Source organism: Pipistrellus kuhlii, unplaced genomic scaffold, assembly GCF_014108245.1.
Source record: "Pipistrellus kuhlii isolate mPipKuh1 unplaced genomic scaffold, mPipKuh1.p scaffold_m20_p_1, whole genome shotgun sequence".
NCBI classification, from domain to species: Eukaryota; Metazoa; Chordata; class Mammalia; order Chiroptera; family Vespertilionidae; genus Pipistrellus; species Pipistrellus kuhlii.
The window spans coordinates 51477889-51503081 of NW_023425404.1; the positions used below are offsets into that span (position 1 = coordinate 51477889).

General features: G+C 39.5%; 2 protein-coding genes and 1 long non-coding RNA gene across 11 annotated transcripts in view; 2 read left to right on the forward strand and 1 right to left on the reverse strand.

Moving 5' to 3' along the window:
- Positions 1-5610: 5610 nt before the first annotated feature.
- HAUS2 (HAUS augmin like complex subunit 2) overlaps positions 5611-25193 on the reverse strand; it is a 30103-nt gene continuing 10520 nt past the window's right edge. Inside the window, exons 1-6 of one of the 7 annotated variants that reach the window (XM_036444831.2) lie at positions 17759-17897; positions 15873-15948; positions 10478-10570; positions 10051-10120; positions 7608-7740; positions 5611-6125 (exon numbers count right to left, since the gene is read on the reverse strand). In XM_036444831.2, coding sequence (XP_036300724.1) covers positions 5858-6125; positions 7608-7740; positions 10051-10120; positions 10478-10570; positions 15873-15875 — 567 coding nt within the window. In that variant the 5' untranslated portion in view covers positions 15876-15948; positions 17759-17897 and the 3' untranslated portion in view covers positions 5611-5857. Of the gene's footprint in view, positions 6126-7607; positions 7741-10050; positions 10121-10477; positions 10571-15872; positions 15949-17758; positions 17912-19927; positions 19966-22898; positions 22930-25193 lie in introns of those variants that run through there. The other 6 variants (XM_036444841.2, XM_036444822.2, XM_036444856.2 and 3 more) reach the window with 6 other exon arrangements.
- Positions 17994-23999, forward strand: LRRC57 (leucine rich repeat containing 57). 3 transcript variants are annotated; one of them, XM_045583472.1, is made up of 7 exons: positions 17994-18156; positions 18235-18340; positions 18451-18589; positions 19093-19361; positions 22419-22604; positions 22686-22741; positions 23053-23999. In XM_045583472.1, exons 2-7 carry the CDS (start codon positions 18257-18259, stop codon positions 23156-23158), a joined length of 840 nt encoding a protein of 279 aa, XP_045439428.1. In that variant the 5' UTR covers positions 17994-18156; positions 18235-18256; the 3' UTR covers positions 23159-23999. The 3 variants fall into 3 exon arrangements, with proteins under 3 accessions (XP_045439428.1, XP_036300695.1, XP_036300704.1); XM_036444802.2 differs by having other exon boundaries at positions 18002-18144; XM_036444811.2 differs by lacking the exon at positions 22686-22741 and having other exon boundaries at positions 18012-18144.
- Positions 21045-21731, forward strand: LOC123652580. The gene is made up of 2 exons (XR_006742004.1): positions 21045-21339; positions 21372-21731. It is a non-coding gene; the product is annotated as an uncharacterized LOC123652580 (long non-coding RNA).

Consider the following 25193-nt stretch of genomic DNA (forward strand, 5'->3'; position numbering starts at 1 on the left):
ACCTACTCAGTCTCTTCTCCTAAAGTATTGGGGCAGGGGCAGCTGGTTTACAGTTCAGATGCACCTGAAATTCTAGTCTTCTGATGGCTTCTCTACTCACTGTGCTGTGCAGTGAAAAGAATCACTGCATCAGGGAAAACAGTATGGAGGTTTCTAAAGAAAAAAAAATTACAACTACCTTATGATCCAGCAATACCTTCTGAATATTTAACTGTAAAAAATAAAAGTGCTATCTTGAAAATATATTTGCACCTCCATATTTATTGCAGCATTATTCACAATTAGCCAAATCATAGAAACAAACTACGTGTGCCAGAAACAGGGATGAAGACTATTCTACATAATAAAAGCATAATATGCAAATCATCCAAATGCCCGAGCAACAGAACGACCTCCAACCATCCAGGACCATGCTATGACACCCACTGGCTCCAAGCCAGCCAAGGTGGGTGCAATGCAATTGGTTGGGGGCCCAGCCATCACCTCATGATCGCCCTGCAGAGGGAGGCCCAGGCCACTGACCAGCGTGTTGCAGCAGGTGAAGCCCAGGTCCTGGGTGCTGGAGGGAAGCTGGGGGAAGGAAGGCCTACTCTTGCACAAATTTCATACATTGGGTGCCTAGTATCATATATTTAAGGTGTCACATAAAAATGCATACACACTTAACAGCTGATAGCTCATTTTATGTTTATTTTCAAATTTAATATGATTATTCAAAGTGTGTACACATTTTGGGGGGACATGCTAAATTTCATATAAATTATAATTTTATAGGGTTGCAAAGTGATGATACTCTACTTTTACCATTCTTCATTTATGGGTTAAAATACTTCTATAAAAAGAAACTTTTGAGGGGAGCTATGGGGGGAAAAAGAGGAACACCTGTAATAATCTGAACATAAAAATTTATCATATAAAATTTTAAAAAATAACTTTTCATCAATTATTTGATGAAGTACAGATCACATAGCAAAGCAGCACAAATACTTGTTTCAATTACCAATTGTCAAAATAAGTTGGGTTCCCTATCACTTTCCAAAGATGGTTAATGACTGATGTTATTTTAAATATTATTATAAAATCATGGATTTAAGCATATAGTCAACCCTCCCTATCTATCCTTTGGTTCCAAATCTGCAGAGCCAAGCAACAATATATTGAAAAAATTTTAAAAAAGCCAACAAACTACATTGTTGCTGATGTGTACTAAGCAGTTAGACCTACAATACAATGGCTGTGTCTGTATTGAACATGTACAGACATTTTTTCTTATCATTATTCCCTAAACAATGCAGTATAACAACTACCAGATGTATTGGTTAATAAAGCGGATTTAAAAAAATATATATTTTATTGATTTTTTACAGAGAGGAGGAGAGAGGGACAGAGAGCCAGAAACGTCAATGAGAGAGAAACATCGACCAGCCGCCTCCTGCACACCCCCCACCGAGGATGTGCCCGCAACCAATGTACATGCCCTTGACCGGAATCGAACCTGGGACCTTTCAGTCCGCAGACCGATGCTCTACCACTGAGCCAAACCGGTTTCGGCAAAGCAGATTTTTTTCAATAGAGTTACACATATGTTGATAAATATGCAATTTGATGAGTATGCTATTTTGTTGTATTGGCAAGCTTAAAAACTTCATATGTCAAGTTTTGGGCCAAAAATAAAGCATTTACACTAAGTTCTAATCCATTACTTTATTTTGAAGAAAGTGCTGCTGAAAATTATCGTATACTTTGGGAAGCTTATGGTGAACAAGCTCCATCTCAAGATACTTGTGAATGCTGGTTTAAATGCTTTAAAAGTGATGATTTTGATATGAAAGACAACATCCAAGTCAACTGAAAAAGTTTGAAGACCAATAATTATAAGCATTATTGGATGAAGATGCGTGTCAAACTCAAAAACAACTTGCAGAAAGATTAAACTTTGCTCAGCAAATAATTTCCCATCATTTACCAGCAATGGAAAAGATTTTAGAGGAAGGAAAATGGATGCCACACTAAGTGAATGAAAGACAAATGGAAAATTGAAAAATCACCAGTAAAATATTGCTTCAACAGCATGAAAGACTTTTTTGCATCCAATTTTGACTGGCACTAAAAAGTGGATTTATTTTGAGAATCCCAAAAGCACAAAATCATGAGTTGACCTAGGTTAACCATCAACATCAACTACAAGGCCAAATTGCTTCGGAAAGACAATGCTCTGCATTTGATGAGATCAGGAAGGTGTGGTGTGTTAGGAGCTTCTAAAACCAGGTGAAATCATAAATCTGATCGCTACTGACAACAAATAATCAATTTGAACCATGTTTTGTGAAATGACCAGAATATGCCGGAAGACACTGCAAAGTAATTTTGCTTCATGATATCACACCACCATACACTTCAAAAACAGTTAAAGACATGTTAAAAGATCTTGCCTGGGAAGTATTAACCCATCCGCTGTATTCACCAGACCTTGCTCCTTCAGATTAGCACTTGTTCCTATTGATGGCACACACTGTCAGAGCAGCCCTTCAAACATATGAAGTGGAAAATTGGGTCTCTGAATGGTTTGCCTCAAAACAAGAAAAGTTCTATTAGGACGGTATCAACAAATTACCTGAAAGATGAGGAAAATGTGTAGCTAGCAATGGACATTACTTTAAATAAAGCATTTTTGATGTGTCTCTTGAAATTACCGTGTTTTCTTTGATTACAAAATCCGAATTAACAGGTACACATAATAAGTACTTATCAATAACTACCTATCAGTATTAACCTTAATTGTAAATTATTAAATGCTCCAATCAAACGACATAGCTGAATGGATAATAAAACCTGACCCACATGTATCCTGTCTACAAGATACTTACCCGAGAACAAAAAAAAAAAAAAAAACTCACACAGGATGAGAGTGAAGGGACGGAAATTTTTTCATGCAAACGGAAATGGAGAAAAAAGCTGGGTTAGTAATACTCATATCTAACTCAAATAAGATATATAACTACTATTTTATCACTCTAGATTCCAGTATAGCAACATTAGAAGTCTGCCAAGTTAGTCTTCCAGGAAAGACTCACATTGATAATGGCACGCTTATTCTCATCATATCCTAATGGGAATCGTTTCCTAAAAGCATGAGATGTTTCCAAAAGTACAGGGGAAAATATAACTTGGAATGGGACAAAAAAGAAAAAGGGAAAATTCAAAGAACTCTAAAATGTGATGTGCCTATCTCAAATTATACTATTTGCAAAGTGAACTTAATTACATGAGTGGATTCTCTAAATTGTGGAGTAACTTATTTGTCTTAGTTATCTCAGGATATTCCACAATACATTAGTTTCACTATGTCCACTCTACCATATTTTGCATATCGAGAGACCCTTTGGATTTTCCTATTCCTCAGACTATTTTCCTGCCTTTAAGATTTGAGAGAATAACAGGGGTCTGGCAGTGCTATTCCAGAGGAAATAGTAAAATACAAAAGTGTTAGGAAGACCAGGTGGCAGCACAATTGTTCCAGAAGAGTCCTCGCAAAGTGGCATCATTATTATGCTGAAAGGGACACACTTCCCAGTGTAAGTAGAAAGACATTCCAGAGCTACTTTTTTAGTGTTCACAAGTCTAAAAACTGAATTAAAAAAAAAACAACACACAAACTGATCAGCACTTATTGACTACAACACAGTACTAAATTATTTTTTCTCTATTAAGTTGACCTCAAGCTCAACTTACCTCAAGCTTTTGTGAGTCAGCCAGCCTGTATTGCCTATACTTTTATTGTGTAAGTTAGAGAATCTTTCCTTCCTATTGCATAGAATTCAAGGGCCACACAATTTGTTAGAAATTAGATTTATTTTCTATTTTGCAAAAGTGATATATGTATCACTCTTATTATTATTATAAATGATATAGTTTGTGTACAGTATGGGGCAAAATAGCTTTACAGTTGGGAGTATTCAAAAGTTTTATTATAAAAAGACTTGAACAGATTTCTGATGAAATACAACTAAAAGTTTTACTTACGTGCTAGGCGATGTTTAACATGTTATGACCAGTTTATATCCCATTTACAAAAATCAAGAAAGTAGGCTTCAAAAGATCCCTGGTTGTTTTAGTACGATATATTTTGGCAATGATCATGTTTCCTTATGAACAACTACTTTATTCATCCACTGTGATGAGTGTGATGAATATAAGGATTGGTCAACCCCTGATAAAGAGAATGTAACAGTATAAAAATAACGACCTAGTGTAAGTAGGTGAGGAATCAACTTTTTGGTGCGTGGGATGATGCCCAATCCACTGTACCACACCAGCCAGGGCTGATGCACACATTCTTAAAACAAAGAGAACCCCACATCTAAAAATATAAGCCAGGAATAGTTACAGTATTGACACAAATGGATACATCCTGAGGTTTAGTATTAGTAAATATTAGTATACCACTTCCTTTTAGACGCACAATAATCTCAGATAGGTAAAATACCCGAGTACCTTGTAATATAAACCTCTAAAAGAGCTACCATAATGTGCCTTTTTCTTTGCCTCTTTCTAAGGCTGTCAGTGAACAGCCTCAGGAATTGCTCAATGTGTCAGAGTCACTACCCAGGTTTGATGACATGCTTGGCGGATTCACAGAACTCAGTATATCACTGTTTTCACGGCTATAATTTATTACAGTAAAAACATAACATCAAAAGAGCAAAGGGAAAAGTTATACAGGACAAAGCCTGGGGTAAACCAGGCACAGATAGCTTCCAGAGTCCTCTGCCAGAAGTTACATAGGATGTGCTTAATTCCTTCAGCACCTGAGTTGTAACACTGTGCAATGTCTACTATGAAAGAGATGCCAGGCTCAGTTATTTCTGCAGGCTAGTAACGGTACCTTCTGCCTAGCATGTACCAAAATTTTAGACTTCCAGAAAGAAAGCAGGTGTTCAGCACAAACCACACTGTACAAATAGATTAATCAGAGAAAACAACTATTATTATTGAGAGTGAAGGGAAACCTCTGGAAATTTAAGTTCTCAGATACCAACAAAGGACCCATCTTGCAGGCAAGCCTTACAAAAGATAGTATGTTACTACTTTTTGCACATTTAGTGACAATCTCATAGGAATAATCAATATATATTATATTTAGATTCAAGACTCCTCTAATTCAGAAACAAGAATTAAAAAAAGACAGATAGAGTCTGCCTGAGATCTGGATAATATACTCATAAACTGTCATAGTTATGCTTGATCTTCATAAGTTTTATTCAAAAGTGGAATGAAAATATATAAAAGAGCCATAGCCAGTTAGGCACAGTAGATAGAACATTGACCAGCAGATTAAAGGATCCTGGGTTCAATTCTGGTCCAGGCACATATCTCAGTTGCAGGCTTGAACCCGGCCCTGGTTAAGGCATGTACAGGAGGCAACAAATCGATGTGTTTCTCTCACATCCATGTTTCTGTTTCTCCTCCTCCCTTCTACTCTCACTAAAAATCAATGGAAAAATATGCTCAGGTGAGGATTAACCAAAATAAATAAATAAAAAATAAATAATAATAATAATGTGTGTGTGTGTGTGTGTATATATATATATATATATATATATATATATAATACACACAACCGAAAATTTAGTTTGGCCTTAATGAATTTGGAATTTTAGTACTCTTACATACAGGGCTCTTTGAGTATTGCTAGCAGTAAAGCCTATAAATATCCATGTTATCATTGACTAAATATGGACTTCACATGACTACATACAATTAAGCAAAAAGAAATCATTTTTGCTTATTGAATCAGTTGTATCATTTGGCATTAATAGTTTGGACACGAACTTTAGAAGTAAAGATAAAGAAGGTGTTATGTTGTTATAATATATTTTTGAAGATAATTTTCTTCAGCTAATATTTTTGGGATACAAGAAGAAATTTCCTTTTGTTGTTCTCGCCATTTGAGTATATTCTCTGCCAGTTCTTCTGTCTCAGTCACCAAAATATCCATCTTGGCTAAAGCCTTGCTCATTTTCTTTAGATTTGTGTTTAAATGAGGAATATTTCTAATTGTTTCAAGATGGGTTTCCAATTTTTCAATAAAAGTCACAGCCAACTCCAGCAATTGTACCATGTATCTGAAAGGAGAGAAAAAAAGTCAATTACTATTTTGTTTTAGTGGAGCTATTTTGTGTTCTCTTTTTCCCCTTTTAATTAGGACTTTCAATATGAGATAAAATAATTACAATCAACCTAGTGAGTCAATTATAACCTTTCTGCATTCATGGAAAAGTCAGTGATAAAGCCATTTCAAATTCTCATTGATGAGTGAAGACAATAAGAACAAATGTACTTCACTGAAATAGTCTACAAATAAAACTACTTTGAATCTTTGCATTTGCAAGATGCTTTAAAATCATTATTCAGTTCTTTTGATATATAAAATGTATAATATATACTTTAATGGTATTTTACTGTACTGAATAGATACTGAATAAATCTACAAGATTGGAATTTGTATATCTATTATATTACTGTAAGATAAAAAAAAAAAAAAAAACTGATACTCAAGAGAAGCTACTGATTTGCTCAGGGTCAGTTAGTGAGGCACTGGTGGAGAAAGTCAGCAATCAGATTTCCAGATGCCTTCTTCTTTACTTTATTACTAACTAGGGGCCTGTTGCAGTAAGATTCCTGCAAGTGGCCACCGCCGCAGCCCTGCTCTCGCTTTCCCTCTGACAGCCGCCTTGCTTTCCTCTTTCCCTCCCTCTTCTATGCTGTCTTCAGTCTTCACTCCTCCCTCCCTCAGATATGCAAATTAACAGCCATCTTTGTTGGATTAATTTGCATACTCACTGGCTGTGGGTGTAGCGAAGGTACGGTCAATTAGCATTTTTCTCTTTTATTAGTGTAGATAATAACTTACATCTTCAATTTGGTACTTGCAATACACCCATAAGGAAGTAAGGAATAGAAAGCAGCTATGGACTGGGAAGCTGAGGCAAAAAATTTAAATCATTTGTCTAAGTCTTCTATGCATATAAACAACAGAGATGAGACCAGAACTCAGTTTTTTCCCCTCCTTTAATTGATATTGTTTTCATCTGTCCCTGGTTAAACTCCCCCAACATAATTTGTATATGCAGAGTGGGACAAAAGTAGGTTTTCAGTTATTCATATGGAAAATAATACAATAACAATAATACAAGAATTAGCTTTGTGTTTCGAATACTCACAATTGTAATCCTATTCTTGCCCCACCCTACGTAGGCAACATTAATGCAACAATAACTTTACTTCATAGAAAACAGTCTATACGTAATCTACAAGGCAATAAACATGACTTTACCCAATTTACTCTATGTTATGGATCTAATTTCTATCATTAAAATCATTATTTATAATTCCCAAAACACTATGAACAAAGGAATACCTTTCTTTTCACCATAGCTATACTTTTAAAGCCACGGATTTTCTTTCTGGTTTAATGTATCAGCGTTAATAATGTTAATAGATACAATCACTAATATATTATTCAATGAATTATGCTATGAAAAAACTACTCGTTTAAACTACCTTCAGAAAACGTGCAGTTGCTAATGTCTACTTTTTAGTCTGACCTGTGATAAGCTGCTTCAATAGGCAGGTTTTCCTGGCACATGGGTTTCAGCAGTCTTTGCCGGAGGGACCTCTTCTCTTTCAGCACTGCTTCCAAATGATTATTCATGCTTTGCAGAGTTTGACACTTTTGAGCTACACAAACCAGAAACAGTAAGTATAGTTAGCAACAGGACAAGTAAACATTTTTGTTGTTGGTAATCCTCACTCAAATCCTTGAGTGATTTTTAGAGAGAATGGAAAGGAGGGGCTGCCTCTGTCGGTCCGTTCAGTTACCACGTGAACCGCCGACAGAGACCCATGGTGGGTGGGAGGAAGCGGCGGCTGCGTATAAAGTGAGAAAGGAAAAAGAAAAGAAAAAAGACAACGAAGGGGAAAGGGGCGTCGCGGTTGGGAGACGCCGATGACACCTGAGGGCTCGGTCGCGGCGGTGGATGGGGCATTCAAGGCTGAAGCCGCCAGGGAACCGCGGTGGTCAGACAAACACACTGAACGAGCCGGGCGGTGGCGGGAGCAGCGGGCGGTGGCGGGAGCAGCGGGAGGAGCGGGAACGATGCCCGTGAGCCTCCCGCCTAAGGAGAACGGGCTCTTCAAGCGGATCTTGAATTCTGCTCAGATGTCATCTAAACGTTATATAGAAGCCTTCCTTGACCAGGAGAAATCCTCCTCAGTCAACCTTCTTATTTTCTTCCTTGCTTTCTTTTTTCCCCCATACCACTTTTCACCACTTGACAAGTTATTTGTTTATCATATGTCTTTCACAATTAAAATGTAGTTTTTTATGAAAAAAACAAAACAAAACAAAACAGAGAGAGAATGGAAAGGAGGGGAGGAGGGAGAAAATGAGAGACATCAAATGGTTGCCTCCCACATGTTCCCTAACTGGTGCTGGGGATCAAGCCTGCAACCCAGGTATGTGCCCTTGACCCAGAAATAGAACCTGCAACCCTTGGGTAAGAGGCATAGTGCTCTAACCACTTGGCAGACTGGCAAGAGCAGGACAAGTACATTTTGAAATCACTAATAAATTCTACTTCGGCCAAAACCAGTTTGGCTCAGTGGATAGAGCATCAGCCTGCGAACTGAAAGGTCCCGAGTTCGATTCCAGTCAAGGGCATGTCCCCGGTGAGGGGTGTGCAGGAGGCAGCTGGTCAATGTTTCTCTCTCATTGGTGTTTCTGGCTCTCTATCCCTCTCCCTTCCTCTCTCTGTAAAAAATCAATAAAATATATATATTTTTAAAAATCTTCTTTCCTTTAGTTTAATACAGCCAAAATTATCTCACCATTGCTCTCGTAAATACCTCCCCTTTGCTATTTCTAATATCAATTTCATTTTATCTTATTTTTCCTATTGACAACCAAACCTACTGTTAAATCTGTTTTTTAACTCTACATCTATTTCAGTTTTTATAGCCAGTGCTGTATTCTTCAAATAATGTCTCCTTTCCTATCTCTGCCTCTAATATTCTACACAAACATTAAAAAACAAATAGTTGTCTTGTAAGCTATTTCTGATCATTTCAATATTTGCCCTAGAATTCAGTTAATGGCCTCTTCTTTTAAACTTTTATTTTTTGTTAATCCTCACCTGAGGGTATGTTTTCCACTGATTTTTAGAGAGAGCGGGAGGGAGGGGGAGAGACAGAGAGAGACTTAGGGACTGGTTGCCTCCTGCACCCGCCCTAACCAGCGTTGGGGATTCAGCCTGCAGCTGAAGTATGTGCTCTTGACTGGAATAGAACCCATGACCCTTCAGTCCTCAGGCTGATGCTCTAATTAGCTAGGACTTAAATCTTTAACTTTCAAACTTAGAGAAAAGTTTCAAGAATAGTTCATTGAACTGCCATATACATTTCACCTGGACTCACAACCTGATAACACTTGAATATAGACTCTCTTTTGTCCTCTTTCTCTCCACACCTTTACATATATATTTTTGCTGACCCATTTGAGAGTAAGTTGCAGATATCATGACCTTTTACCTTTAAAATGTCAGCATATATTTCCCATCTCTTATATAAACAAGTATCAAATTCAGAAAATTTAACATTGGCACAATACTATCAATATTTAATACAGCCCATATTCAAATATCACCAAGTATCTCAATAATGTCCTTGACAGCAAAAAGGTTTAATCTATGAACACACTGTGATTTAGCTGTCAAATCCATTTAGTCCCCTTTAATCTGAAAAGTTTCTCAGCCTTTTTTTGTTTTTTCAAGTTCTAATTTTGAGGAGTTCCCACCTTGGTCACTTTTTATGCAATTTGCACTTGCAAGCCATCAGGACTTTTGTTTGAACATAGAAATAGAAAACTTTGTTAGCCTTGGGGCAACACCTGAAAAAATAATGGTATATCATAATGCCTGGTGCTTATTTAAAGCAATCCAGGAAAAACTTGAAATTCTAATAATTACCCACCCATTTAACCAAACCACTTACCCAAAAAAGAAGGATGAACAATGTCTGCTGTATCTTTTTCTAGTTTTAGAAGTTCAATTTCCAGGTTTTTCTGCATTAGGAGCAAAAATAATATTTACCTCACTCAGAAAGGAGCCCGATTAAAGGATAATCTCTGATAAAAACAGACTTTAACCAGGAATATTTAGGGGAGGAGGGAGAAGGATGTGTTAGGAGAGCCGGGGGGATTCACTGAAGCTTTTCACATTGGTGTGCAAGCCCTGCTGCTGCTTCTGCTACTACTACCAACTACTGCTGTTACTATTACAATTTCATTAACAGGAAACTACGTAAGTAAACACCTACCCAGATAAGTACTAGGAACTGTCCTAAGTGCAAGAGAATCGCTGTTGGGAACAGTTAAGATTTATTTTCCTGTACGAGAAGTAATAAGTCCAACATAACTTACCTGATTGATTTCAGCTTGAATATTTGTGATCTGCTGTAGCCTGGAGAAGTTCACGAAGCAAGGAGTTGATTTCTTAGATATATCTAGTATCTCCTAATGGAAAGGAAACAGAGAAAACAGCAGCATGTCACAAAAAGTTCTTATGTACACTGGAAAAGCATGCCCATGGGTCTAAAATGTAAGCATATATTACATCCATCACTGCCCCTGAAAAAATGCAATACAGAGTACAACAGAAACAATGTTTATTTCCTGTTTTTAAAACCTCCCTAGCACAAATCATTTGCCCAAATATGAAAAAATAAGTAAAAAAGACTTAATCACTTTGTACTATTTCCTAAAGAACAAGGCACAACAGATTTGCATTACTGATAGTTTATCAGAGGATTTTAAGGCTGAGTTTGTTGAAGAAATACTCCTATACAAATAACCAAGACATAGTCTCTGACCTTCTTGGGGCTAAAATCAAACATTCCCTCCACCCCTTCCACCATAGAGTCATTTATCATATTAACTAAATGATCTCAATTTGCTAAAATCATTCATACTATTTCTTTTCACATTCTTGCTCTCTTAGGTAAAGGAATGTTCTGCACAGTCATAATCAGTACTCTTCTGAAAAGACTACCCCTCCTTTTTATCCTTTCATTCTATATTAGACTGTCTCCTTAAATTGCAGGTTATCTCAGAATAAGAATATTATGTTGTTCATCTCTTGGCTTCATCCATCATTTTCTGTATCTTCTGCTTTTCTAGAAAGGTAGCAGAGGAAAGAATTTTAGAGATCATAGAGGACAGGGGTTAGGAAACTATAGCCCATGAGCTAAATGCAGCCAACTGCCTGTTTTCGTACAGCCCATGAGCTAAGAATGGTTTTTATATTTTTCAGTTGTTGGGAAGAAAATCAAAAGAAAAAGAATTCTTTTGTGGCATATAACTTAAAATTTTAGAGTCCAGAAATAAAGTTTTCTTGGAACTCAGCTTCTCTCATTTAATTATTATCTATGGCTACTTTCAGACTAAACCAGCCTAGTTTCAACCATATAGAAAGAAAATCCTCAAATATTCACTCGCTGGCCCTTCATAGCAAAAGCTATGAAGTATGTGCTCAATCAATGTAATAATCAATAAATAAAGATATTTATTGAGATATGAAATGCAAGAATCAAGAATGAATAAAAAGCCTGGCTGGTGTGGCTCAATGGTCGAGTGTTGACCAATGAACTATTGATAGGAGGTCATAGTTTGATTCCCAGTCAGGGCACATGCCTGGTTTCTGGCTCGATCACCAGTGTGGGGTGTGCAGAAGGCAGCCGATCAATGATTGTGTCATCATTGATGTTTCTATCTCTCTCTCCCTCTCCGTTCTCTCTGAAATAAAAGAAAAAAATAATAAAATGAGCTCTTTGCCATTAATAACTTCCTGACAGATGGAAAGGAAAAAGTATTCCAGATAAAAAGACTTAACATTATAAACGCTCAATAACTATGTTAGTGCTAACATATATTGGGTGTCCCAAAAATATATATACAGACACTTTGAATAATTATAAAGGCAGTGTTTATTAAAATACATTTCATTTTCAAAATTGAGCCATCAGCTATTACACTATGTATACATATCTTTGGGACATCCTGATGTTTTTCTGTGGTTATGCAAGAAACTACATTTCCAAATTAATCTTTATTTTTGACATACAGAGTGTCCAAAAAAATGTATAGACTTTAACAGCTGATAACTCAATTTCAGTCCTTTTCAGGTTTAACTGATTTGAAATAATGGGTAAGACCAGACTAAGCTTTGAACAAAGAAAATTTATCCTAAAGTGCCACTAGACTTTTTATAGTACAAACAGTAGATGAATTGAAGGCACACAAATACCAAACAAAATGATTCTTGATATTTGCAATTCTATTGCTTTGCATTATCAGCAGTGCCTGATAATTTCATCAGTTTGAAAACAGGCACTGAAAAAAAAAAAATTTTTACTCATTTCTGTAGATTCTTTTAAATTTTGAAAATGAACTGACTTTATAACCATTCAAAGTGTGTGCACATTTTCTTTAGGACACATAAAAATGTAAGTGTGGGTAGTATCTATAGATATAAAAGGCTAAGTGACTGACCAATTGACTGGCCAGTACATATGACGTGCACTGGCAATCCTATAATAAAAGGCTAATATGCAAATTGTCTCCTCTACTGGGATTTCTACCGGGAGTTCAACCAGGGGGCAGGCGGATAGAGGGTACGGGCGGCCAACTGCCTGCAGCCCCTCCCCCTGGCTGGCCCCACCCTCAATCCGCCTCCTCTATCCCTATCAGGGACAGGGCCGACTGGCCAACCACCCACAGCCCAATCAGGGTGGGCCAGGCATACCCCATTCATGTATAATTCGTGTACTTGGCCTCTAATGAAAAATAAAACTAATAGGATTGGGGAAAGAAAAAATGGGGAGTGACATCTTAATGAGTATGGGATTTCCATTGGGGAATGATAAAGAATAGTTTTGAAACTAGTTTCACAGCATTGTGACTGTACTTCATGCCACTGAGTTGTACACTTTCAGATGGCTAAATGGCAAATTTTATGTTATGTCCATTTTATCCTATCTAAAAAAAGAGTACCCTGTTTCCCTGAAAATAAGACAGTGTCTTATATTAATTTTTTCTCCCAAAGTTGCACTAGATCTTATTTTTGGGGAAACATGGGTAATATACAAATTACCCATCACTCCGCTACACTCATAATCCACGCCCGCCAGCCAATCAGGAGTGAGAATGCAAATTAACACAACCAAGATGGCTGTGACCACGGAGCAAGCAGGAGGCTTGGGTTTCTCCGGCAATGGAGAAGCCAAGCTTTTCGCACACCCTGGCGGGCCCAAGCCTCTACTCAAAGCTAACGTTTCAATTATAGAGGATAAATAAATCCCAACAAAAATGGCGGCAGCAACAGAGCTGGAGGAGCAGGAGGCTTGAGTTGCTCCCAGTGATGGAGGAAGACAAGCTTTCCCAGCCGTGGCCTTTGCTTAAGGCTACAAAGTTTCAATTATAGAAGATAAATAAATCCCAGATCCCAGGGCCTCTGCTTGGATAGCCAGGCTGGGGGCATGGCCTGTAAACCATCACAGGCTCCTCACCCAGGCCACCCCATGCCCCAAGGGAACCCCACCCTGATCCGGAACACCCTTCAGGGCAAACCAGCCAGCCCCCACCCATGCACCAGGCCTCTATCTTAATAAAAGAATAATATGCAAATTGACCATCACTCCAACACACAATATGGCTACCTTTGACATGTGGTCAAAGATTCTGCCCCCATGTGGACACAAGATGGCCTCAACAAGATGGCCAGAAGGGGAGAGCAGTTGGGAGGGACCAGGCCTGCAAGGGAGGGCAGTTAGGGGTGACCAGGCCAGCAGAGGAGGGAAGTTGGGGGCAACTGGGCCTGCAAGGAAGGGCAGTTGAGGGGGACCTAGGCCTGCAGGGGAGAGCAGTGGGGGGAGGGGGGGAGAGAAATAGGCATGCAGGGGAGGGCAGTTGAGGGGGGGACCAGGCCTGCAGGGGAGAGCAGTGGGGGGAGGGGGGGAGAGAAATAGGCATGCAGGGGAGGGCAGTTGAGGGGGGGACCAGGCCTGCAGGGGAGCAGTTAGGGGTTGATCAGGCTGGCAGGCAGAAATGGTTAGGGGCAAACAGAAAAGCAGGCAGGTGAGCAGTTGGAAGCCAGCAGTCCTGGATTGTGAGAGGGATGTCCTATTGCCCATGTAGGCCCTATCCCAGTAGGATCCTCCCGGCAGGATCAGACCTAAACAGGCAGTCAGACGTCCCTGGAGGGGTCCCATATTGAAAAGGGTGCAGGCTGGGCTGAGGGACACACACACACCCGTGCACGAATTTTGTGCCCCAGGCCTCTAGCTAGAATATAAAGCATTCTAGTAACTAGTCAACAAGATGAAACAAAAAAAAACAAAAAAAAATCTAATAGAGGAGTGAAGATTGGATATTTAGATAAGTGGCTACTATAGCATTCCAGGTGAGAAGATGACAATGTGGAGTAGGTCAATAGCAGTTAAAAAGGAAAGTGGGCAGAGAAATGAATCCCTGGGAAGATAGAATTTATAAGTCCTAGTTGATATGGGGAATGAGGGATAAAGTCAAGTTAATACTGACTCCAAAGATGCTGCTTCAGGTGACTGAACAGATAGTTAACCATTCATTTAGGTAGGTAACACAAGATATTTTATTGATGGCAAAGACTGAAAATTGCAAAGTTAAGTGTTGTTCAACTTCACACTGTCAGTGTGCATCAGGGCTGAAATGAGAACCATCTAACACACTACATTTCCATCATACCCTCTTTTCTTCTGCTCTTAGGTAGAAGTAAATGAAAAGTAAAATATCTTCCATTTCTTATTGTAACCTACTCACTCTCCCCATATGTATACACTAATCTTAGTTGCTCACTTGCAAACTAGTAAACTGATGGGTTCAACAAGGTAATGGAACTTAGCCAAAAACTTGTGGTAGAAACCAGAGGGAATATAAGAATCTTCAAGAAAGAGAGAGAGAGAGAGAGAGAGAGAGAGAGAGAAAGAGAGGGAGAAAAGATAGGCATTAAAGAGCATCCAATTCCTCTAGTAAACAGAAATTCTAACTATTTGAAGATTTTGACTAATCCCTAAAATATATATTTTAGAAAATAGTAGATCCTGGGTGTTTTGTAGATTTAGATCCTTATAATATCTTATACATTGCCAGTAGAGGGAGCTTTGATCAAGATTCCATGACTAACTCAAAACTTGCCTGAAAAACCTAGGTATTTTTCAGGCAAGTTTGAGTTAGTCATGGAATCTTGCATGTCAAACTCAAAGTCTAACATGGGCCAAAAAAACAAGGTTTAAGTTTATGTGGGTCACAAAAAAATAAAAGCTTCAATTTTCATGGAAATGTAGGTTTATTTCGACAGAGACATCCTGAATACAAAGGACTGAAATAAATGAGTAATCGTTAACAAAATAATAGAACATTTTAACAAAAATTAATATTTTTTCTTGAGCATTAACTTGCCAGACACTGAATAACTGCACAAATTAATAAGCATCACGCAAATAAATGTATTTTTCTTTTCTCCGAAAGCTAAATATTTCCTGTTGCACACACCAAACAAGTCAGACCAAGACTAACTACGTGGCAATTGGCTGCTAAAATACTCCGTTAGTATTAGCGGAGAGAAATGGTGGGCCTTCGAGTAAGGTGCATAAGGGAAATGAATGCAACACAACTATAGTAACCAGTCATTAGCGAACGTTGTGTTCGTTATTAATAATTATGTCTAACAGGATATTGTAAAAATTAAGTTACAAATTTTTTATTAAAACCGTTTCTTACATACCATTATATTGGCTGGGCTGTAAAAATATTCATTGTGGGCTGCGAGTTTGACATGCTTGATCTAGAATGTAAGGCCACTAAAGCACAAAAGCAAGCAAATACTCCATATTATTCTACAATTAATCCTTTCTTTCACTAAATCATTCTCCCATGGATAGATCAAAACTCAACAAGCTATGTTTGTTGAAGAATTGTATCACAACAATTTTAAGCATTACTCTTAATTTTTAATGCACATGGAATGATGTGCACTTAAGAAATGGACTGTTTAGCCAAAGCCGGTTTGGCTCAGTGGTGGGGCGTCGGTTTGCGGACTGAAAGGTCCCTGGTTCGATTCCGGTCGGGGGCATGTACGTTGGTTTCGGGCACATCCCCGGTAGGGGGTGTGCAAGAGACAGCTGGTCCATGTTTCTCTGTCATCGAGGTTTCTAACTCTCTCTCTCCCTTCCTCTCTGTAAAAAATCAATAAAATACATTTAAAAAAAAAAGAAATGGACTGTTTAAAGGGATCATATAACGCATCATTTTGAAAGAACCTAATTTAAACCCTTCTAATTAAAGCAGGTTTTCATATGTAAAGTTGCAGTAAGTCTGTAAGATGGTTTCATGGAACTATGGATTGGCAGAACTTACCTAGGCAAACAGGTAATTAGTGTTACTTGAAGAATATTAGGAAGCTCCTCCCCAGAACAACTGCTACACTACACTAGTGGTCGGCAGAACCAAACATCAACAGTACGATATGTACACAGATAATAATTTAATAAAATAAATTTAAAAAAAAAACATCAACAGTACGATTGAAATTTGCCACGTGTATTCCAGTATTCCCTCACACCTTCCATTTCTCCCTTTATTGGCTTCTTCCTTTGGCCTATGCACATGCTCTTCTTGCCCAACCTAACCCACCCTAGCCACCCCATGCGCTAATCTCTGGTCTCTCCTTCTCAAAATTAATCCCTTCCTCCATTCAGGTTAGGAGGTCTTTCAGGTCTTTATCACCAATACTTTTGTGAGGGGCCTTTAAGATCTTGTCTCCCCTGGCGCTCTCAGGCGCCTCCCGCCCCAAATATGCTTCAATACCTCACTTGTTAGGGAACGTATGCTTGATTATTATTTTTTATTTCTTTATTGGTATCACATATTTGTCCTGACACCCCCCCCCCCCATTCCCATCCCAAACCCCTCCCCACGCATACCCTCAGCCCCCTGTTGTCCATGACCACTGGTTAGGCTCATCTGCATGCACACAAGTCCTTTGGTTGATCTCTCCCCGTTAACCTCACCCTCCTCTCCCCTCCCTCTGAGGTCCGACAGTCTGATCCATGGCTCCTTGTCTCTGGGTCTATTCTTGTTCATCCGTCGGTGTTGTTCGTCATTTCCCCTAGATGAGATCATGTCCTACTAGAAATACACTTATAAGAACCGAAAAGGAGACAAGCCATAATGGTTATGCTGAAAAGCATATGAATCAACCTGTAGTGAGTTTCTTTCTGGGCCAACAGTTCTTTTGAGACCCAATTTCAATGTCAAACAGTTCCAGAACGTATCCTTCAATTAGCCGGTTTCCCAACCCCGCCACTCACACAATCTAGAGATGGTAGCACTAGATGGAAAAAAAAAAAAAAAAAAAAAGGCGGGAAAACCGGTCTTTATTATCTCCCACGCACAGACCTGGGATGACTCGCCCGCAGACACCCGAAACCCCGTCTCTTCGAGTCACCACGTCCTCAGAACCCCGCTCCAGCAGAACAGTACCTGCCCCGGCCCGGAGCGGGCTCCACCTGAGCCTCCTCCATCCAGGACAGCCTCGGCCAGCACCACTTCGCGGCCTCCTCCTGTCGCCACCGGGGCACCCCCTTAATGACGCCATCGCCGCCCACGTACCTGAGTGACTGTGCCCGTGGCCGCGAGATGGCCCAGCAGTAGCCCCGCAGGGTTTGGCGCGGTCGCCGGGTCCCAGGGGTCGGCCGCAGCCATGACGGAAACGCACCTCCCCGGGCGGCGCCGGGAGTGAGCGGAGCGCCCGCCTGACGCGCCGCGCGCTTCGATGACGTCACGGGGCGTCTCCGCGCAGGCGGAAGCCCGGGAAGCGCCTGGCAGGCTCGCGCGCCTCCCGGGTCGTCTTCGGAGCCCGCCGAGAGGGCTCCCCGGTCCACCGCAGGCTCCTAGCGGCGTTTAGCCTCGGAACGGCTGCGGCAGTGACAGGGCCTGGTGGTCGGGCGGCCTGTGCTTCCCTCTCCCCCTCGCCAAGATTCCTAGTTCTGCGGGAGGCGCCGCCTAGGGTAGGAGCCGCAGCCCGGAGGCCGAAGGGGTGGCTGCGTGCCTGCCCCGGCGGTGACAGCTGCACTTCCTCCCCGCAGGGACCAGAGCCGCGGCGCTAGCATGGGAAACAGTGCCCTCCGCGCTCATGTGGAAACGGCGCAGAAAACTGGGGTCTTTCAGCTTAAGGACCGCGGGCTGACCGAGGTGAGACTGGGAGGGACCGGACCTGGGGATTAAACGGGAGATGGGGTGGCGGGGGCGGTGACGTTAATCCGCGAGGGATTCTCAGCGCTGTGAACCCCCTTTCTCTCCAGTTCCCTTCAGAGTTACAGAAGCTGACGAGCAATCTCAGGACTATCGACTTATCCAACAACAAGATCGAGAGCCTACCGCCTACGATCATAGGGAAGTTCACGCTGCTGAAGAGCCTCTCCTTGAACAACAATAAACTGAGTATGGCTTTTGCTACTACTGCTCAGCTGTTAGGAAGGGGGATGCTCTCTTACAAGCTAATTTTTGATAGGAGACCGTTCCGACTTCTCAAGACGCAGGAGAATGTCAGAGCCCTTGAAGTTTTCTCTTGTATTTACATCTGCAAGCCTCTGGTGGTAAAATGATTGGTACTAGGAAAATTTGGACGGGGCAATAGAAGTGGAGGGACTTCCAAATCCCACAAAATTGCTGTCAGGTTGTGCGGAGGTTCCTATACAGAATATACACATACATGCTTTCTTGCATTTTGATGGCACTCTCACCTTCTGAAGACTATGTTAGCAAAAATGCAGTACTTTAAAAATGGCACAAGTGGGAATTCTGTGTATGTTAACAATGGGCATAGCAGGCTGCCATGTAATTTTTATTAACTTCATCAAAGGTGTTTTTCTGTATCAGATACAGGTTTTTATGTGGTGTTTTTTTTGTGTGTGTGTGTTTGTTTGTTTTTTTGTCTTTGCCAGCTGTTCTTCCTGGTGAGTTATGCAATCTGAAAAAACTAGAGACACTAAGCCTAAACAACAATCACTTGAGAGAGTTGCCGTCTACCTTTGGGCAACTGTCTGCCCTCAAGACCCTGAGCCTCTCTGGGAACCAGCTGCGAGCACTTCCACCCCAACTTTGTAACCTACAGCACCTGGATGTGGTGGATCTCTCCAAGAACCAGATTCGGAGCATACCTGACACAGTGGGGGAGCTGCAGGTCATCGAACTCAACCTCAACCAGAACCAGGTCTAGAGTTTAAGGGTTCTTTTCTTTCTTTCTTTTTTCTTCTTTACTATATTTTTATTGATTTTTTACAGAGAGGAAGAGAGAGGGATAGAGAGCTAGAAACATCGACCAGCTGCCTCTTGCACATCCCCCACCGGGGATGTGCCCGCAACCAACGTACATGCCCTTGACTGGAATCGAACCCGGACCTTTCAGTCCGCAGACCGACGCTCTACCACTGAGCCAAACCGGTTTTGGCTTAAGGGTTCTTTTCTAATATATATCCTGAATAACCTTTTTTTCTCTAAACTGTAATCATGGAGCTGGGCATTAGAAGCTGGTTGAGAAGTATATTCTGTGGGCTGGACTAATTTCAAAGCCCAAAGTCTCGTGGAGATGGTTGAGACACTAGTTGTGTTTGCTGTGTATTTTAGAGGTTGGGATGGTAACAGGGTGCTAACTTCAAAAGTTAAACTTCTGTCTCACAAATCTTGTAGAGTTCTACAGATCCTTTTCAAACATGTCTCCAGTCATCTAACAAGGAGTTGTCAGGCCCAGCAAGCATGGCTCAGTGGTTGAGTGCTGACCTATGAACCAGGAGGTCACTGTTCAATTCCCAGTCAGGGCATATGCTGAAGTGCTGGAGGCAGCTAATCAATGATTCTCTTTCATCATTGTTTCTCTCTCTCCCCCTCTCCCTTCCTCTCTGAAATCAAATATATATATATATATATATATATATATATATATATATATATCTCTTTATAATAAATATGGAATATGCCAATTGACCATCACTTCAAGACAAAAAATGGCGGCGCCCACAGCCAATAAGAAGGCCCAGGTCTCGGTGCCGGCAGCCAGGGGGAGAAAAGCCTATTCTTGTACAAATCTTCCTGTATCAGACCTCATGTGTGCACGCGCGCTGTGTGTGTGTGTGTGTGTGTGTGTGTGTGTGTGTATGGAGCTGTCAGAAAAAGTGGAAAAGAAGCTTACGCTCATAGGTTCTCAGAGTTAGACATCAGAGGTAATCTGTTGTCCTGTTTTGGACATCTTTGTCAATGTGTGTTCTGCTTTTGTTAAGAAACCATCAGCAATAGGCATTCTGGAGACAGCTCATTTCATTGTTGGACAGCTTTATTTGAAATTTGATTCCAATACTTTGGAAGCTCTTTGGTTATTATGTATAACTGGAGAAACAATCTTTGTTTTAGACATAAGACACAGATGATGAAACATTAAACAGAGTGAGATAGGTGGCCTTTAGTTTTTGTAGTATCTATACTTCTAGATCTACAGCCCAGTACAGTAACCATTAGCCACATGTGGCTATTAAAATTCATTTGAATTAAAAATTCAGTTCCTCAGTTGCCACAAGCCATATTTGAAGTGTTCAAAACCCATGTGTGACAGTGGGTTACCATACTGGATAGCACAGATATAAAACATTCCGATCATTGCATAAAAGTTTTATTGGGACAAAATTATCCTAAATTGTAGTGGCCTTAAATTATTTATAAAATTCAGTATGTCTTTGAAGATATTAGCCTCCTCTTTTCCTTAAATGAATATTTTTTTTAAGTATACTTTTGATTTTAGAGGAGAGGGAGAGAAACATCAATGATGAGAATCATCGACGATCAGCTGCCTCCTGCACACCCCACACTGTGGATCAAGCTCACAACCCGGGCATTTGCCCTTGACTGGAATTGAACCTGGGGCCCTTCAGTCCGCAGGTTGACACTCTACTGAGCCAAATGAGCTAGGGCTTAAATGAATGTTTTTGAACTTTTTAGAAAAATTGACTATTTTGAGGGGAGGGGGGAAACTTGAAAAAATTGTTAAGCAACAAGTGTTTGTTGAGCACTCATTCCACATTCACCTATGCTGATGGTTCTCAGACGTTAGTGTGCCTCAGGAGAGCTTGTTGAGAGAGATCACTGGACCCCTCAATGTTTCTGATTCAGTAGGTCTGGGGTGGAGTCTGAGAAGTTCCCAGGTGATATTTTGTGGGGGAAGGTACCATCTGAGATGATACCGGGTGGAGTAAATATTATTTGGTGATTTGGAATATTTAATGGGCAAAGAAGTGAATGAATTAAAGATACTTGCTTGTTACTGAATTTGAGGGCCTAAAAAGAGTGATGCTGTTGAGAATAGACATGTATTGATTATGATGGTGCAAATGGAAAGGTACTAAAAATTGGGAGACATAGGAGTGGAATAGAGGTGAGAGATTTGATTGTAGATATAGATTTTGAATTCGTAACAGAAATGATGGCTTTAATAATAAATGGATGGGCTTTCTAAAAGAAAGTTTAGACAGACAACCAAATATTAAGTATTGGAGGCTACTGCTTGAAAAATGTCCATAGGAACAAGAAAGGAAGCCAAAAATGAGGAATAATTCAAAAGTTAGAAAGAAAAACTTAGGACTTATAGTAGAGGGTTTCAAGGAAGGGATAGATAGTACAATCAAACATTTATATACACATAAAAGATTGGCAGTGAATGTACCAAAATGTTTATTGCTGGTAGATGCAGTTATTTTCTTTAAATTAAAAAAATTGATTCTCAAGTTTTCTATAAGAGTGCTTTTATTATCAGAAAATTTTATTTCCAAAAACCACTGGTTCAAAAAGCAAGTCCTCCTTCCTCACCTCCCAAAAAAGTGGAGGAGCCGAAACCAGTTTGGCTCAATAGATAGAGCATTGGCCTGTGGACTGAAAGGTCTCAGGTTCGATTCCAGTCATGTGCCTTGGTTGCAGGCACATCCCCAGTAGGGGGTGTGCAAGAAGCAGCTGATCGATGATTCTCTCTCATTGATGTTTCTAATTCTCTATCCCTCTCTCTTCCTCTCTGTAAAAAATCAAAATATTTTTTTTTTAAAAAAGTGGAGGAGTAGTCACAGATGCTACATGACAGAGGCTTCTGGAATGAGTAGGTAGTAAGAAAATGGAGGCGGTAAAAAGAGAACTAGGACAAATTGTCAAGTAAAGGTTTTTTTGCTTAAATTTAGTAAAAAAATAACCATTACAGTATTTATAATTTTTCCTGTTATTCTTTTTTGTTTAATAGATATCTCAGATTTCAGTAAAGATATCTTGCTGTCCTCGCCTTAAAGTTCTTCGCCTGGAAGAGAATTGCCTTGAGCTCAGCATGCTTCCACAGAGCATCCTCAGTGATTCCCAGATATGTCTGCTTGCTGTGGAAGGCAACCTTTTTGAAATAAAGAAACTTCGAGAACTAGAAGGCTATGATAAGGTATGTAGTCATATACTTTTGCATTTTTAGTCACTGCTCCAGAGAAGAGAATGGTGAAGTAACCTACATGAATGTTTATAGCCACAGGCTGCATGGATAGTCCTATTTGTCAACAGGATTTGTTTTCCATTTCAGAGGCAAGTTCTAAGAGTTAGCCAAATTCTTGAACCAAGATGTACTGTACACTCTTGTATTGTACCAAGATGATTTTTTCTCTAGATGGTATATTGTAAAGCATCTTTGTCTTTTAATAGGCTTCCTATTAAAATATCAAAGCTTAAAAGACCCCAAAACTATGTGCTTTAGATTTGCATTTAAAATAGGTAGATTTTTGTAGGAAATGAGGGACCATATCCAATGAAAACTAAATGGGAAAAAAATCATATGATAAAGGTATTTGCTCATGCCAAAACACCACTTATATATTTTTTTCTTTCATGATTTTTAGTACATGGAGAGGTTCACGGCCACCAAGAAGAAGTTTGCTTGATGTTCTCCACAAGCATGGGAACCCTTGTAGGATGTTGATTTGGAACCTGCTGCAATCTGGCTGAAGCAAAGGCTCCTGTTGCTGTCAAGAACGCCTGCAGTAAGGAGCTGATAGTCCAGGAGATTATATTGCATTTGATCTCTTTCCTTTCCAGAGCTTACCTTAAATAAGCTAAAAGGACTCAACAGACAGGAAGAATTCTGTGTTTTGAGTCATGAATAGGAAATGGACAATGTTGGTCTTCAAATCATTAGTTTGGTTTTAAGAAACCAACAGCTAGTTGCTATTTATACAGTGAGGGGATGCTGCCTGGTAACAGAATAGCTCCACGTCACAGCTTGAAATTTCATGTGTAGTTGCAATGAGTGAGCTTTCATAAAATCAGCTGCCATCCCACTTCTGTGTTAACATTTCCCATTTTTATGATATTGAAATAACTTGTTGAAAGGCTGCTATGGTTAATCTAAGGATCTGTGTTTTGTTCCAGTCCATCAGTTCAATTATAGTATTTATACTTGGAATTTAGGATGTACTTATATAATTGTGTGACTGTCTTGATTAAAAGTGTACCTTGTCAGAGAAGCTTCAATACAACACTAAGATGTTCCCAAGGCTGCAGTAGCAACTTCTTTACTATTGCAGGTGCCTTACTGGTAGAGGGCTCTGAAGAGCTAAAACCATATATGCAAAACTTGTAAGATACAAGGATTTTAATAATCAAGATTTTCCTGAAGTTTTGTTAAAAATAACCTTATTTCTGGTAATCTTTTTCTCCTTTTTATATTTTATAACTCTACTAATCAAATTACCTGTCAAAAAGCAACTGTAGTATTTTAAAACAACCTATGTATATCAAGTTTATTCTCTGAATGAGAGAATATATTAAATAAAGAATTTTTAATGAACTTTTTGGCTGGAAGGAAGGTTCATCCTTTAAAAAGAAGACAGGAGCCCTAACCAGTTTGGCTCAGTGGATAGAGCGTCGGCCGGCCTGCAGACTCAAGGGTCCCAGGTTTGATTCCAGTCAAGGGCATGTACCTTGGTTGCGGGCACATAACCAGTAGGGAGTGTGCAGGAGGCAGCTGATCAATGTTTCTCTCTTATCGATGTTTCTAACTCTCTATCCCTCCTCCCTTCCACTCTGTAAAAAATCAATAAAGTATATTAAAAAATTAAAGACAGGAAAACTAACCTGTAAATGACCTTTTGTTTGAAAATAAGCTGATTAGGAAGAAATGTTTCAGGCTGAGGTTGCATAAGTACTGCAATGCCTTCATGAGACTGATAAACATCTTGTGGTAGTAGAACCATATTTATTAAGAGAAACTGAAGGTACAAAGTTAGATGGTTTCAAATTGTTACTGATAGGAATATTTATAAAGCTACCACTCTGTCATTTTTTGAAGTTTTGTCTTATCCAAGGGGCTATTATTTACAATATACTTACAGTTCTTGTTTTACAAACCTTGTTTAATCTTTATGTCTTAGTATTTATGATCTTAGTATTTAATCTACATGAGGAAGTTTCTCTGACCTTCAGTCTTGTCTGAGTTTTCTTTTTCCCATGTAATTTTCTGTTTCTCAAATTGGGGAGGAATAGTTTATCACTCTTGAATTTTATTCAAAAAATAAATTTTAATGCTTAATCTTATTGATCATTTAACTAAACACTTAACATTTCTCTATTTTATCAGTACTTATCATCTAATAAATCAGAACTTATAAATTTAAATGTCCCCAGCCACTTAATTACTAGTTGGAATTTTAAAAAATCTCCAACTCATCCAGCTGGTGTGGCTCAGTGGTTGAGTGTCAACCTATGAACCAGGAGGTCAAGGTTTGGTTCCTAGGCAGGGCACATGCCCAGGTTGCCGGCTCAATCCCCAGTTGCAGGAAGCAGCCAATCAATGATTCTCATTATTTGTTTCTATCTCTCCCTCCCTCCCTCTCTAAAAAAAAAAATATATATATATATATATATATATATATATATATTTTTTTTTTTTTTTAATTTTTTTTTTAAATCCCCAACCCTATGAGAATCAATGACTATTACCTTTCACAACTTGGACCCAACCTTATTTCCAGATATCCTTTCT